The sequence below is a fragment of the Cannabis sativa genome, chromosome 1, assembly GCF_029168945.1.
Source record: "Cannabis sativa cultivar Pink pepper isolate KNU-18-1 chromosome 1, ASM2916894v1, whole genome shotgun sequence".
Taxonomy (NCBI): Eukaryota; Viridiplantae; Streptophyta; class Magnoliopsida; order Rosales; family Cannabaceae; genus Cannabis; species Cannabis sativa.
The window spans coordinates 11,419,703-11,436,161 of record NC_083601.1 but is presented as its reverse complement, the minus strand read 5'-3'; the positions used below and the strand labels follow the sequence as shown (position 1 = coordinate 11,436,161).

Sequence of the window (16,459 nt, the reverse complement as noted above, 5' to 3'; positions counted from 1 at the left end):
GATTGAATTGGTATATTTTATAATTTTCATCTCAAAGCAAGCCTTCATGGAAATATCTTTCAACATAAACTTCACCTCATCTTTATTCTTGAATTCTTGACCAATTGTCAAATCCAACCCATCTATGAAACTAAGTGTATCTTCACTTATGAGTTGATTTTATTGGTCTGAGTGCTCCAACAGATCATAGTAGTCAAGTGAGTCGATGTGATTTTCAGTCATCAATTCTTCTTATGAACGGTTTGGAGTTGGAGATGATCTACATATTCACAACAAAGATTAACACCACTTTCACCTAGTACAGAAGCAATATCACAAACATCTTTTTTAAAGTAGAATTCACGATCAAAGTAGTTATCTACTAAGGGTTGCTCAATTTCTTTTGTGCAACTTTCAATCTCATTTTTACCTATGTCTTTCTTTATAAGCTCCACATGTAGTGCGATTCCGTGATTGTTCTCTCCACAGTCCAAAAGATAAGCTGCAAGACATTCATCCCCTTGTAAAATAAGTGGCGGCATGTTTTCTTCAAGTGTTACGAGTAACTTATTTTTAATTCAATGTCATTTTTATTGTCTCCAATCTTCTTACACAATTTATCCAATAACATCTCAAAATGTAGTGCTCGAATTATTGACAATTATAGATATAACTTCTTTATTTTTGGCGACCACTTATATAACTCCTGTTCATCCTTCCACTCCCCATCGTACTAAACATAGATTACTATTCAAGTCATTCTTGTATGAAAAATAGATGGTTGAAAAAAAAAATACAATTTTTACTAATTTTTTACATTTAAAATAAAAATTTAATAAATTAGGGTTTTTTTCACTTACTTTGAATGTAATCACTCTCTTGACAACAATGTTGATCTCATCTATATGTAAGTGTATTATAAATTTTTTCACAAATTTAAAGAGATTTTATAAGATTTTGAGAGATTTTTAAAAAAGTAGGAAAAAAACCCAATGTGAAGGTGGATTAGTGTTTTTTCTAATTATATGATTTTTAATTTTTAATTAAAAATAAGTACAAAATAATTAAAAAAAATATTCTTGAGATATAAAAGTTTCATTAAAGAAAAATGTTAGTGTAACTAAATTTTTAAAAATAAAATTACCTACATAATAGAGACTTTTTAAGGTCGGCTTAATATCCCTTAATTTATTTTATTATATAAAATGATCAAATTAAGAAAAAAAGAAACCAATAATCAGTTAGAAAAATATGGCTATATAATAATTTTTATTAGTTTAACAAAATATTTTAAGAATATAAAAATATTCTATTAAATTTAATCGTGTTAATAGTAGAGTGGTTGCGCTATTTGCAACAAGAGTTTCTGTACGATTTTTTGTTGCAATTTAGGTTACAGTGCTAGTTGCAATAGGGGTTTCGATGTAGAATTCTGTAAAAATGCAAAAAAAAACTATTTTGAAGTATAAAAATGAAAAAATCTCTTTTCTTTAAATGTCACCATTTTTTCTAATCAATACACTGCTCATTTGATTCAATTTGTTCAGCAGAGACGATCCACCTAGCATCTGTGTTGTCCTTCCCACTCTCTTGCCAAATAATCATATTTTTGGCTCTTCAAAACCTTACTAATCTTCCAAAAAATTTATCCTACAAAACTTTTTCCACCTGCTTAATGAAAGCTTATCTGGGTGTGTGTGAAATAAGTGTAAATACAATAAAATTAACGTTCAATGATATGTGTTCCAAGGAAGATATATCAATATTAGCAAACCTCGATCAAATCTTTGAGAATTGGTTGTTTCAACTTTCATTTTCATTTTCTTGGAACTTCAACAATGCATGACGCATCTCAAGTTTTCTTTCTTTCATTTCCTCCAAAACCACCCTTGCCTCATCCTTCCTTTTCAACTTAAGCAAACGAAAAGCCAAACACCCGAAACTCTCATTATCTAGCCACGCGTCCTTCCCGCAATAGGTTCTAACAAACTTAATAGCCTGGTCGTAATAGCCTAAGCTCAACAACGCGTCAATCACATACAAGCGAGTTGATAATAGCATAGGAACTCCATCATCCTCCATCCTCCTAAGAATCACCAAAGCCCCTTCCACCTTCCCTGCCCTACATGCGCCTAACACTAGGGCATCGTAAGTCCGTCCATTTGCCTTCATCTTTTGTTCCTCCATCCTTGTTAGCACAACCGCTGAAGCACTCAAATCTCCATTGGCACAGTGTGTCATCAAGATGTAATTATAAATCATTGAATCCGGTACAACTCTAAGACATCTCATCAAATCCACCACACGCCATGCCTCCTCAATTTTGTTACTCCTTGCAAGCACTTTGACTATAGGATAAAAACTACACGCATTCAAGTTGCAATCTACACGGGCCATGGAATCAATCACACGCAAAGACTCCTCGATCTTTCCCAACTTGCATAAACGTGATATGAGTGCATTAAAGGCACTGTTTCGAGTTTGGCTCTTGTCGAGATTAATTAAGGTCAAAATTAGATTATCGAGCATAAGGAGGGAGGCCTCATTGTCAGTGATGAAATTGAAGGTGTTGGTGGTGTTGTAGCAGACATCTTTCATGCGCTTATTAAGGAGTTGTCGAACTGTATTAAAATCCCCAGAGCTACCAGCATCATTAACTAGATCATCATAATAGGCCGCAGTTGGCTTTTCAAGAAATTGGCAATTGAAAACTGACAGTGTGGAGAAGCAATTGGTAATTCTTAAGGCACGTTGAAAATGAATGGCCTTGATTGAGGCTTCGTGGACCAAAGAGTTGATCATTGGGAAAGAGATTTAAAGATTAATGTGGCTTAAGCTGCAAAAAAGATGAGCCAAATTTGATCGATGATATACTTTCTAATTACATAATATTGATGATTTCTTATCTAAGTAACCCAACACATGTTGAAGTGAGAGAGAAATTAAGAAATGGAAATGAAATCAAATGCAAAAAACAATAAATAGATAAATAAACAAGAATGAAAACAAATGTCTGAACTTAATTTAATTCTAAAAAATAAAATACCCTAAACCGTCAAGATCTAATTGCCTAGCCAGAAGCCAGCTGAATATCCAACCAAATAGCGAGTAAATTAAACCTCAAAACAGTCATTCTTCTTCCTCTTCTTCAGTTAAAATCTATTGAAACTAAGGTACCCGGGAACAGACATAGGCACAGAAATATCCTATATAGAAAAGTCGTAATATTCGAACAAAATCACCCCTATTTTTAAAGAATTATTGAATCAAGAAAGTCTCCACGGATAGTCTCCTCTATTGATAAGCTAAGGTCTGTAATAGCGCTAGCTTTATTGGAATATAAAAGCTAAATAACTTGTTGATTGCTACTACAAGAATAAAATTAAATAAAAATACCTGGAAGAGGAAGAAAACCCAGATAGCTTGATGGAAATGTAATTAGCTACAGCGATGAATGATGATGAAGGTTGTAGATTGAGCTCTTGTTGTTCCAATGGGCAATTGCAGTAAAGGTCTGCACTTCTTCTATACACTAATGCTGGTTTTTTAGTTTTTCCATTTTGTACACACCGGGCCCTATCCTAAACATGCTACCCATTTTTTTTCTTTTCTTTTTTTAAAGGGAAAATCTAAACTTCAGCTACTCCAAGATACTTTTCCAAATTCAAAATTTGAGCAAAAACCAAACCATACTAAAACGAACACTTTTTTTTTTCTTTTAATCTTTTGGTATATTTAATATATGAGTAATTTGCAGTATAAATACTTAAGTTTAACTCCTAATTGCAGATAAAAATCTAAGTTTAATTTTTAATGGTAATAATACTTAAGTTATATTTTTGGAACTTTCGTAGTTATTTAAAAATAAATTTAAATATACCAATAAAAAAATAACACGTGGATAATGACTTGACACTTAACGACTAGGTACCAACAAAAGTTCTAAAAATATAACTTAAGTATTATTACCGTCAAAAATTAAACTTAGGTATTTGTCTGCAACCGAGAGTTAAACTTAAGTATTTATGCTACAAATTACACTTAATATATCAATACCAAGGAAGTGATGATGTGGTGATTAGGATGCCTACCTCCTTAATATATCAATACCATAGATATAGCCATTCTTACCACTACACTACCAGCTTAAATGTATAGACACAATCAAAATTCAAGCTCGTAGCTTTGGTCTAGTGGTGAGGTAGGAATTGGGATTTGACCAAGGTTTGAACATTGGATCTATTGATATTGAGATTCTTAGTCTTAATTAAGCACCAAGTGTGCTAATGATAAATAGATAAAATCAAAACTCATATGCTAGGCATTGCATTGGAATGTCTAACTTCAGACCAAAGGCTAATTGTAAGTTAAGCCATTTCCACCCTCATAGTACCCAAAATTACCAAAGACTAAAGAGTATGATAAATGAGATGGATACTACTTGATATTTGGCAAAAATATGCTACAATTAGTTAAAAAGAAAAGAAAAATACAGGTTTAGCATACACAGGCTCAACTTCCAAGTTTTCCTTAACTCTTTAGAAAAAATTAACCAATGAAATCGAACTGTAATTTATTATGGTTTCATTATGTAGGTGCGGTTTAAGGTTTGGAATTTTAAAATCAGTATATGAGTGAATAACTAGAGCAATATCAAATTAGTTCCAACTTCTAATCCCTCTAAGTGGTAAGTGCCCAAGTGAGTATACCCTATGGCCTGTTTTTTTTATGTGGACTTCAAATGAATGGTTCCCAAATTGAAATTACAAAAGTTTGCATGCTCAACGGCCTAGGAACGATTGCCCGACAGCCATAAGACCTGACTGCTATCAGACAAATTGGTAAACTTAGTTTGGAACATAATAGCATTACCCCAAATAAAGATTTCTGAATATTGAGGAAGTGAGAGATTTTTGAACCTATAATATCATTTCCACAAACTATACAAAAACAAACACTATAATATGAATATGATCTTCAAACAAAACTAAGCATACATTAACACTTTGTTGAAGATTATTGATCCAAGCCACGAATAATTAATATACATACCATCAACTATAGGAAGGTCATCAGTTAGAGAAATTGCATCTGCTTTAGCACAAGGACACCTCCATCTCCAGTTAAATAAACTTCATCCCCAATGGTTTACGACCTCTCGACAACCTAATCACCACTAAACAAAACTCATGAGCAAAACTTGTTAAAAACTATAAGACCTTCAAAACAGAAACACTGAGAAATTGGATTACACTAATAAAATAATGAATTAATGGCATAATAAATAGCCATGGCATGATTTGCCAATAATAGTGGCTTAGAAAATGGAGGCTACACAACTCGAAATATTAAGACAATACTTTGGAGGTGTCATTATGCAAAGTGCTCGAGATGTAAAAATAAATAACAAATAACAATGTGTATTCATCAAGGGATTATCCATGCATGCTCGGAATAAATATCATCAAGTGTATTTATGGTGCTTAATGGATATAAGGTGAAAGTGTGATTTAAACATAAACACCAAGTAATCCGATAAAAGCACCAAAATATAGGGCATGTATTCATGGTAATATCCTAAGTTTAGGGTGCATAAATTTGGAAATTGAATGCATCTTTTTGAGGAATTTAAACATGAGCCATAGTAGAATTCCATTAGTCAACTACAAGAGGAGAAACAAGGGTTCCAATTTAAAGAAAAAAGAAAGGGGTACTTATTCGAGAGAAAAATAGAGGCCCCAAATTACATCAAGATGTTTTTAAAATAATATAAAAGTCCTACCAAGTAAGATACAAGCCTCATCAAGGGTTCAAGTGTATAAACAAGAAAATTTACTCTCCTCAAGCAATTCTTATAAAAGTTACATCCAAGATTTAAGAGCCACTAATCCAAGAAATAAAGAAACAATTCCGACCAATATACGCATATATACACTGTTCATATGTCCTCCAAGAAATTCGAGAAATCCCATAGATATTCTGACCACTACTTATCAAGCTACACAAGATCGAAGCTCCAACAAAGATGCAAGAACAATTTATTTATATTAGAATTCTTCCATGAGAGAACATATTCAAGATTCAAAGTTCACCAAAGGTCAAGTGTGTCAAAAAGAAAAATTTCGAAGCAATATATATACATATATATATATATATATGTATATATTATATATCCGGATGGTATATATAGGTATACATACATATATGGATACAGAAGGGCTTGAGTTCGAAAAATGGCAAAATAATGATTCCATTGATTGAAGAAACTTCAAAATCTCTGATTAGGCATATATATATTTATATAAGTTATATAGAAAAATAGAAAGAAGTTGAAGAATGATGGAATGGATTTGGTGGTATTGAGAACTTACTCATACGGTTGGTGGAGGTAGAATCCGACAGCAGTAGTTCCGACGCCGGCATGGAGTCTCTTTGAACCGCCGGCCTTGGATGAGAGAAGAAGAGAAGGGTTTAGGAAGTAGAGACAGAAAGGGGTGCAATCCACTAGTTTAGCTTTTCAAAGGAAAATTTGAGTTAGCATGTTAATTTTAAGAAATTTTTACATCAAAAATCCAATTTACTCAATTTATTACAAAAAAAACCCCTACACGCTTACATTATCATTTTTAACTTTCCTCTTTCTTTTATTACAATTATACCACTTATACATCAATTTCATGCATGCAGCCACGTCATTGATTGATGACTTATATCAATCACACCTTACATCATTCACTTATCTTTTTCTCTTCTTCCTTTTTTTTTTTATTATTTTCAATTTCTTTTCAGTTTTTTTTTTTTTTTAAATAAAATCTCCATAGCTGAACTCTTCTCCTCCCCCTTTGCCAAAGAAAAATTCTAAAATGGGGTTGAAATCTGTAGCTAATAGGAATAAGACGATGACTCCGATTTTGCTTCTCAACTGTCGAAACGTGAGCGAGCTCCTCCTAAAAAAAATCAAAGGTTGCTGCCCAGGAAAAAATTCATCAAGATAATGCTCAAAAAATGATTAAGATGGAGCTGGTCTTCGATCTCAGGTTTGTTTTCGGTTTCTTTTTCGTTTCCCCCCTTTTTGAAATTTTTTTCGTATTTGACATTAGTGTGTTTTGTGTTTATCGATTTTACTATTTTAGGTTTTTCATGTTAACATTTCTTTTAGTTTTGTTTGGTTTTTTAAGGCTTCTATTTTTTTAGTTTAATTTATTTGTTCTTTTTATGAGTTTTTCATTTTTGTTTGTTTAGTCTTAATTTTTGTTTTATTTTGTTGTTTTCTTTTTCTGTTTATTTTTTTCGAGATGTTTTATTGTTTTTCATTTCAGTTTCTTCATTTGATTATTTCTCATTTTGTAATAGTTTTTTCATAGTTTTTTAATAGTGTAAACACCTTCTGTATGTATTTTTTTTTTTTAATATGTTTTTTGTCTAGTTGTTTCCTGTCCATTTTTATATCATCAATGGGTAACAATGAGATTTATCATGGATGTTGATATTTAAAGAGTTTTTCCTGTATTTTAGTTTGTATACAGTTGTTTTGTAGTTTTATTATAGTTTTGCTACTTGCATATGTTATTTCATTATAAAACTAATATGCAACTATTTTGCACAAAACTTACTATGTATAACTACTATTTTTTAGTCCCCGTCAAATTAAATTTTTGCATAATATATAAACTAACATAAAACGATAATGCAACTATAATGCAACCAAAACAAAAAATAAACTGACTTATACGTAACTGGTTGTACCTTAATTCGAATTTACTCTTCTTATTGTGTTTCTAAAAATATATATATATTGGAAACCAGTAATCAATCAAAATGCAACTGTATATAACGTAGATGTATTATTCATGAGGTTTTTTTTTTAAATTTTTCACATCATACATTATTTTGGATTTGGTGGGAGCTCCAGATCTGTTTGTTACAGATCTACATTTCATGAATATAGATTTCGATATTAGGGGGAGTTATTTTGATCGAATAAAATAGAAAACAAATGTGTAATTTCAGTTTCTTCACAGTTTTTCTGATTTTTTTTCGTCATTTTCTGTTTAGATCATTGCAGGTCTTCTTTTCCAGTTGATTTCGCCAGAATTAATAGTTGTATTTTTATCGTTTTGGTTTCATTTTGGTTGTTTTGCGGTTTTGAAACGATCGCGGTATTTTCACCTTCATGGTTCGCTCTGTACAGTTGAAGGCTTAGTGAATGTGGTATTTTTGTAAATATTTGTATGTGGACTGTATAAATATTTAATGGGCCGGCCCAAAGTATTTTTGTAATTTTTTTTCCTTTTTTGTATTTTTCTATTTTTTTCCCTAATTTTAAAGCACAATATTTTAATATACCACCTAATTAGAGATATCTATACTCTCAATATTTTTTGTTCCTAAAAATATTTTTACATTTTTTGAAAAAAAAAATTATATATACTTTTACATTTTAAAAAAGCCTCTCTCTCACTCTTTGGCAATGAACCTCGACTCAAAACCCTGCCGTCGAACTCAGACCCAAAACCTCAATCACAAGCCCTGGTCGTCATCTTCTCTGCTGGTCTCTCTTTCTCTAAGTCTTGTCGTCTCCACCCTGAAGCCCTAAAATCTACGAGAGCTCAACCACCTCGAAACTCTCAAAATCCACAAGCTCAACCACTCTAAAACCCTCTAAATCCACGAGCTTAACCTCCTCGAAACCACCAAAATGTCAAATTTCTCAACCCATCACTCGTATTTTTGCAATGTCGCTAAACATCAAAAAATATCCCTAAAAACATTACTAAACATCGATAAAGGTCGCTAAAACACACTCAAGTTTTAATGATGATTAGCAATGTTTAGTGAACGCCTTGTATTTTTTGTCTCATATTGCAAATACATCACTACAATCATTGGTAAATACGCAAAACATCGTTAATCATCGCTAAACTTCATCTCTAACCTCAGATTTAGTCTATCATTGCAAATACATTGTTAAATATTGCAAAATATCTCAAAAATCTAGAAAATCAGAAAAAAAAAATACAGAATACGAGCGATGGGTTGAGAACTTCGGCGATGGGTGGGGATTTGGGGGTGGTTGAGCTCATACATTTTAGGGCTTCTGGATGGAGATGATGAGATTTAGAGAGAGAGAGAGAGAGAGAGAGAGAGAGAGAGAGAGAGAGAGAGAGAGAGAGAGAGAGAGAGAGCGTGGAAGAAGACGTCGGTTGGGGCTTGTGAATGAAGTTCTGGGTCTAGGTTCGACGAGGGGGGTTCTAGGTCAGGGTTCAACGCCGGAGAGTGAGAGAGTTAGAATGAGAGATTTTTTTTTTAAATGTAAGGGTATTTTTGTGAGGAAAATATATTAAAAGTATAGATATCCTATTTCTAATTGGGTGGTATATTAAAAGACCATGCTTTAAGAAGTCTTGACTTTTATCATGGTTGGTTAGTTTTGTTCTTTTTTTCACTCCTCGTTCATAAAAGTTTTGACATGGTTTGTGTTAACGTAGATTTTCGTTAACTAATTAATAAATCTTTTTCGTAATAAATTAAGCGCAGAGATTATAAGAAATTTGATAAGAATAATAATAATAATGACACCAGGTTTTTTACGTGGTTTTCCAGTTAACTCTGCATAGTCCACGAGTCTATCTTATTCAAGATATTCTGGATATAGAAATATAGTATTACAATTAGTGATCTCTCTCTCTCTCTCTCAAAGATTTTTCCGTGCCTTTTTCTGTATAATCTGCCCCTATTTATAGGAATATAGGTTGACAGTTATTTACATTTGAATTTAAAATACATAACTGTTTTCGCAAAACGTGGGCTTTGATTACGTTCCATTTTAATACGCGTAGAATTAAAAATCAGCATAACCATTTATCATTCTTATCTTTAAGATAGTGGACGTTGATGTGGGACAGGAGCGTCTCACTAGAGGCATCTCGCTTTGCACACAGATGAATGACTTGGTTTATTCATATACCTTTCAGCAATGGCATGAGCACCAGTATATAGAGCAAACTTAAAAAGTGCCCTTTGACTATAAGGCCTTGCAAACTGGACAATGATGTCCTACATGCTCCCAAGATATTGCACTTAGTTATTATAATAAGGATTATACGCTAAGTGTTTCAACAACCAATTCGCCTCGTCAATGCTTCCCTACATGTAGCGAGGTAAATGTCTCGCTATGCATTGTCCGTAGTTCCCTCGGGATTATGCCTTCCGAGGCAGGATGATTTATCGTCAATACACGAATTTATAGTTTGTGTATCCTTGTCTCGCCTAAGACTATATCGTCAGTGAGTTATGAATATACTCTATTAATTCTATATTTAATGAGTTATTCCATTTTGCATTTAATGATATAATCGTTATTGTATCTATTGATTCATATTCCACGAGATTGACACGTGTCACTTTCTGAAGTACAACCTAATTTTGGGTATAACAATTGCCCCTTAAAAAGTTCTTTTTAATAAAAAGTACTTTTTAAATGATTATAAAGGGTATTTTGGTCTTAACCTAATTTGAAAAATTGCAGGCTTTTAAATTTGGCGATTCATGCTTTCGAGGCACATGATTAGCATTAATGAGCCATCTTTTTCAATTCTCTCTTGTTCCTGTCCATTGGATCTTTTGTTCTTTTAATCTAACGGAGATCAATCTCAAAGTATAAAACTGCACAGGAACCATTTTTTTTTTGCCATTTTTGCCTTTTCAAAAAATTTCAAGCTTTTTCTACGAAAAAACCATTCCAATTTCACAAAGCCTTGCATGCCCTCATTGTCATTAACATATTTCTTGGGCGTATACTCGGATATACTGTTCAACCTCAAGAGTCCATAGAAGTCATCACACCATTCATTCCGTCCTCGGTTGTAGAGCTTTTCATCGTGTGACAACTCAATTTCGAACGGTAAGTGATCCATCTTCTTTCCTCTGATCTTTTTCATTTTCCTGGGTTATGATCATTATGTTGGAAATAATTTTACCAGGATCTTAGATCTACTCACAAGTATGTTGATTAACACCCTAAATATGAACTTCTAAAACGATTATAAAATTAAACACATATAAAGTATGAGAAACCTTACATTTGGTGCAGCGGAATAATATGACTCCTTCCACTCAAATCTCTAACCCTTGTATCCTTTCTGTCGCAGAGTATTATCGAGATCTGAGCCCGAATGTCCTTCTTGTTGAATGTCTTTCTTCACGATCTTCCTCACTATGATTGAGGTACTACTTGCTGTGTGTGGGCACTACTCTATCACTAAGAGGTTCAAAATATTCAAGGAAGAAGAAGGAGAGGAAGGTGGCTGCTAGGTATAGAGAGAAGGCTCAGGTTTTTCTCTGAAGGAAACAAGATGTGAAAGTCTATTTTTCCTGAAGCCATCACTATCTATTTATAGCATACCACATAGGGTTAGGTTTGAATTATTTGGCATTAAAATAATGAAAATATCAAGTGATAAAACCTACAAAGGTGGCCGACCATGGCTTAGTGGATTTGGGCCTCACTTTTACAATTTTGTTGTTTTATCATTTCTGCATCTCATTTTCTCAAAAACGTCAATTTTCAAATTCAACCATTTAAATGCCAATTGTAACTATTTAATAACTATAAATAATTATTAAATGATATTGTCATTTATCATATTTATTAATTGGACCATACAAAGTATCTTAATTAACAAATATGCCCTAAAAACTCTTTCTCTACAATTTCGCCCTTACTTAGTGAAAAATTCACAAATAGACATAGTCTAATTTGAGAATTATAATTGATTAATCAAAACCAATTAAATGAGTCCTACAAGTAGTATTGTCTCAACTAGTGAGGGGACCATGGGTCTATATATCCGAGCTTCCAATAAGCAGATCAAGAATTTATAACCTAAATTCACTGACTTATTAATTCTTCGTTGAATCCACGCATAGAACTTAGAATTGCACTCCCATTATATAGAACGATTTATATGTTCCACCATATAGACACGTCATTAGTTATCCATTGTTACAATCCTAATTTGATCAATGATCCTCTATATAAATGATCTACACTGTAAAGGGATTAGATTACCGTAACACCCTACAATGTATTTTATCCTTAAAACACTTAACCCCGTATAAATGATATTTCAGCTAAGTGAAATGAGTACTCCACCATTTATTTTCGTTTGGTCAAGCTCGAAGGAAATCATCCTTTACTTTCTATTTGCCAGATAGAAGCTATAGATTCCATATTTATGTTAGCGCTCCCACTCAATTGCACTACCGTGTTCCCAAAATATACGTATCAACCTGACCCAAAAGTAGGCTTAACTAACAAATCAAAGAACACGAATAACACTCTTGAGATTGAACCTAATCATATCAGGATTAAGATCATTTGATCTAGGATCAACTAGTCGATATTGACTTGAATAGATATTACGGTAAGTTTAATAAATCTATGTCAAAGTTCAATATCGGTCCCTTCCAATGCATACTCCATGCACCCAACCCAAGCTTTACTTTAACCAATGCTTTGGAAAGAACATAGCATTTTAACCAAATGCAAGTAAACTCTGTTGTAGATTATCATATCAGTAAAACCCGTGTTCTGATAAATCTAGGAATCTTTATTCACATAGTAATGTTTAGTTTCCACTGTGTTGACAACACAATAAACAGAATCAAGTATGTGAAAAGGGTTTGGATGAATTTATAAATCAAATAGACAAGCAATTGATAAGATGAACCAAAACATACAAATGAATGAAAAATACTTCTGTTTCTTTATTGATATTGAATAAAATGGATTACATTGAAATGGAGTTTTATTTAGGGCATAAAACCCAACACATTATGCTGTTAATTACATCTTTGTCACTCCATTTGGTTTTAGCGATTTTGATTTAAATTTTCTGGGTAATTTTTAGGGTTTAGGCAGAGTAAAAATTTAGGTTTATCATATTTGTAAGTCTCTGGTTTAATAAATTTCATCCAGGAATTGGGATTGTTCTTTTTTGTAGAAATGTCCCAATCTGGTTTTGAAGTTTATTCTCCAGAGTTCTTAGAAACAGAATATCCTAAGGAATTGGCCCTCCCATACAAACCCAGAATTTTCAAATCTCGGTCCAAATTTGAGATAAATGATGCAAAAATTAGGGACCATTTAATAAAAACTAATCAGGAAGAAGTTGCTAATCGCTATAGGCGTTTCCTACAAGAAATAACTAAGGGTAAATGTCGCTACTTACGAGATGCAGCCTGGCCTGAACCTTCATATTTATATTCTATCCATTTGGCTAAACCCTTGTTTTTACCTAGAGTCACAATTTCTTTTTCACCTAGTGACTTGGACTTTGAAATTATGTCTTCCAAGCCCCATAAGTCAAAGACTCCCCAAGATCCTAATGTCACTTTTGAGGCCGAGATCATAGAGTCAAGAATAAGGGCCATAGGGGACTATGTTGGTGGTGTTTTAAGGACTTGTGGCATTGACCAAAAGTGCGGGTGTCGTATTAGATCCGTTGCACCTGGTGAATTTAGTTGTTATCCACCAGAGCGACTTACCCGCGAGGAATGCAGGGGCCAGTGGTGAAACCAGTGACAAAGCTAGTACTAGTAGCTCGGCTGAGATAGGTGTTTGGAGCCTCGAGCATATCAGGGCTAGAGCAATTCTCCCTCTGAGAGAGTACTTTAAAGAGTTCATCAACCATCTTGGAATAGCTTCATTCCAATTGGTTTCAATTTCCTTGCAAGTTTAAAGGTTCTGTATAAGATTTTAGGATGGGAGTGTCCCACTCCCCAGGAAATTGTTTACCTTTATTTTGTTAAGACAGTTCCTGCGAGGAAACGTTGTGCAGGGGGTTTCTACTATCTTGGGACTCACACAAATGATCGTAGGATCATTGTGGGATTACCAAACAAGATTGCTTTTAAGGAGGATTTTTTCTGGACAACTGGCATTTCCCTAATCAACACAACCACTTTTTGCATAATACGTAAGTAAATATTTATCTTACACTTGGTTTTGAATTACGCCATGTTTATAATCTTGGCCTCGCTGACTTATCTCATTAATTCTATTAATAGCAGTCTCAAAAAGACGAACTCCAACTCCTGAGATAGTCGAGCAGCGTAAACTTTTGCTGGGTCTTCCGTTCGAACTGCGATCGACTGAGTTTCTTCTGAGCGAAGCCAATCTCAAGTTTGTTGGCCTTCTCACTGCAAACGAGTATACTTGTGATTACACGTTTCCCAAGTATACATCGTGGGAGAAGGTTCCAGTCCTAGGTGACGAGGAAAGTTAAGATTATGTGGCTCGGGTGCATTATCTCCAGAATGCAACCCCTCGAGAAGTTGAAGAAGATGCATCCCGAGGTAATCAATGTGGATGGTCTCCTACTGTTCTTAGGGAAACATGCACTTCGTTAGTAACTTTTAACAATAGCCAATATAACTTTTACATTTGGAACCCCTTCCTTATAGATTGTATTACCCATAGGTTTGATAATTGGTATCCACCTTTCCATGTTCAACTTAGTTGCACCAGTTCATACTATGGGATTTCCGAGCAGTATAGGACTAACTTGGATAGAGCGAGCCATCTAGATTCAGATTGGGATTTAGATCCAATTAACCCCTATGACATATCCAAGATCACAGGATCTAGAAAGTTTAGTGAATACTATAGTCCTCCCTCTTCATCATCTAATGATTATGGTAACTTCCCTTAAGTGGGAATTAATTTCCCATTTTCCCCTTTATCTATTTTTTAAATAAGTATTGATGCATCTCTTTGTCTCGCAAATATGGATTTAGAGGATCTTCTCCATTCTTCAAGCAGGAAGGGGAAAAAGAGGACTACTGCCTCGGAAACCTCTTCTGATGTCAATTTGAAACCTCTCAATATTGATGCATCTCTTTGTCTCGCAAATATGGATTTAGAGGATCTTCTCCATTCTTCAAGCAGGAAGGGGAAAAAGAGGACTAATGCCTCAGAAACTTCTTCTGATGTCAACGTGGAACCTCTCAAGAGATCTAGGAAGACGACTGCGAACAAGAAGCGTGCCTCGCAGACTATAGACCTCGAGACTCTTAAGTCCAAATTTAGGTTCACACTCCAAACATTCTGTTGACCAAAAGTCATTCACTCATTTATTTTGATGATAAACAAATATTTGATTATTATTTGTTACTAATCTTTTCTTGATCATTTTGCAAGCAAGTTCACAGAGTATCTATATTTACTCGGTAAAGTCAAACATAATCAAAGAAGTAGATTCAACAAGTATATAAACTACTTCATACTTCATAAGAGCAAAAGATTCATCAAGGGATCAACAACTCAAGACCCTATTCAAAAGAGGTCTTCAAAAAGCCCAAAGTCAAAAGTCAACCCGAAAGTTAAAGTCAAAGTCAAAGTCAAGGTCAACTCTCGGGAAAAGTCAACATAGTACAAACAATCAAATGGTATAAATTTGCTTTAGTCTTGTTAAAGTGATTTGCATAGTACACTAGGATTTATAAGTTTAAAAGTTTGGCTCACTAACTTGTTCGACAAGTTATTTCACAAAAAATGATATCTAAATTTTCTAAATTGATTTTTAAGATCACATATCATTTAACTAAGAGAACGCAACTGGAATTTTTGAAATCGGATAAACGAGTAAAAAGTTATGCACGTTTTAGTTCGAAAAAATGAACCTTTTGCATCTAGAATTCCGGTTCCCACCGGAATTCCGGTTGCCAACTGGAATTCCGGTTGTAACCAATCGGAATTCCGGATCATGGCTGAAGTGGCCTCGAAAAATGTGCTAACGGCTATAAACGGCTAGTTTTCATTCCTACACTATATAAACTCGTTTTTCACTCAAAAATGGAGGTTGGTTGAGCTTCTATTCATCATATAACATCATTCTAAGTGTTCTAAACTAAAGAGTTATCATCTTTTCATAAACACACCAACCACACACACTTGAGCCAAACTTGTTCTTATCTTCTCTAGTGTGCTTGCAATTCTCTCTAGGATTTTACTTTGTTTTCCATCTTTATTAGAGAGAGTTTGCTTTGTATTTCAAAATTACATATTCATTGTATTGAGAGGTGAGGTTGGCATCGATAGAAAAACAACTCGGTTGTAGGTGAGGTTGACACCGATTTTGTAAATAACCCGAGAAAAGTGAGATTGGCACTTCAACAATCCGGCGAGGTTGATAGTCCTTGGAAGAAAACTATTGTGAGAGGTTTGGGAAAAACCTTGGTGAAAAATTCCCCGGTTGTAAGGGTTAGTCAAGCCTATTAACTTGGCTCGATATTGGAACTCAAAGCTAGGTCCATAGCTTTGAAGACCAAGGACGTAGGTGGCATAGTTCTACCGAACCTTGTAAAAATCGAGAGTTTGCATTTTCTAATCCTTAAACTCTTTACTTTACAAGTTTGATTATTTGTCATAATATATTGCTTGCCATATTACTTGCTTTTATTTGATTAAGTGGCTAAT

General features: G+C 33.8%; 1 protein-coding gene across 4 annotated transcripts; it reads right to left on the bottom strand.

Moving 5' to 3' along the window:
* Positions 1–1,443: 1,443 nt before the first annotated feature.
* On the bottom strand, positions 1,444–6,526 carry LOC115704225 (pentatricopeptide repeat-containing protein At3g56030, mitochondrial). Of its 4 annotated transcripts, none has more exons than XM_030631440.2 (3): positions 6,351–6,526; positions 5,032–5,145; positions 1,444–2,815 (listed from the first exon to the last, which is right to left on the bottom strand). In XM_030631440.2, the coding sequence occupies exon 3, from the start codon at positions 2,779–2,781 to the stop codon at positions 1,783–1,785; it is 999 nt and encodes a 332-aa protein (XP_030487300.2). In that variant the 5' UTR covers positions 2,782–2,815; positions 5,032–5,145; positions 6,351–6,526; the 3' UTR covers positions 1,444–1,782. The 4 variants fall into 4 exon arrangements, with proteins under 4 accessions (XP_030487300.2, XP_030487301.2, XP_030487302.2 ...); XM_030631441.2 differs by having other exon boundaries at positions 3,376–5,145; positions 6,351–6,512; XM_030631442.2 differs by having other exon boundaries at positions 5,032–5,155; positions 6,351–6,492.
* Between the last annotated feature and the right edge of the window lie 9,933 nt (positions 6,527–16,459).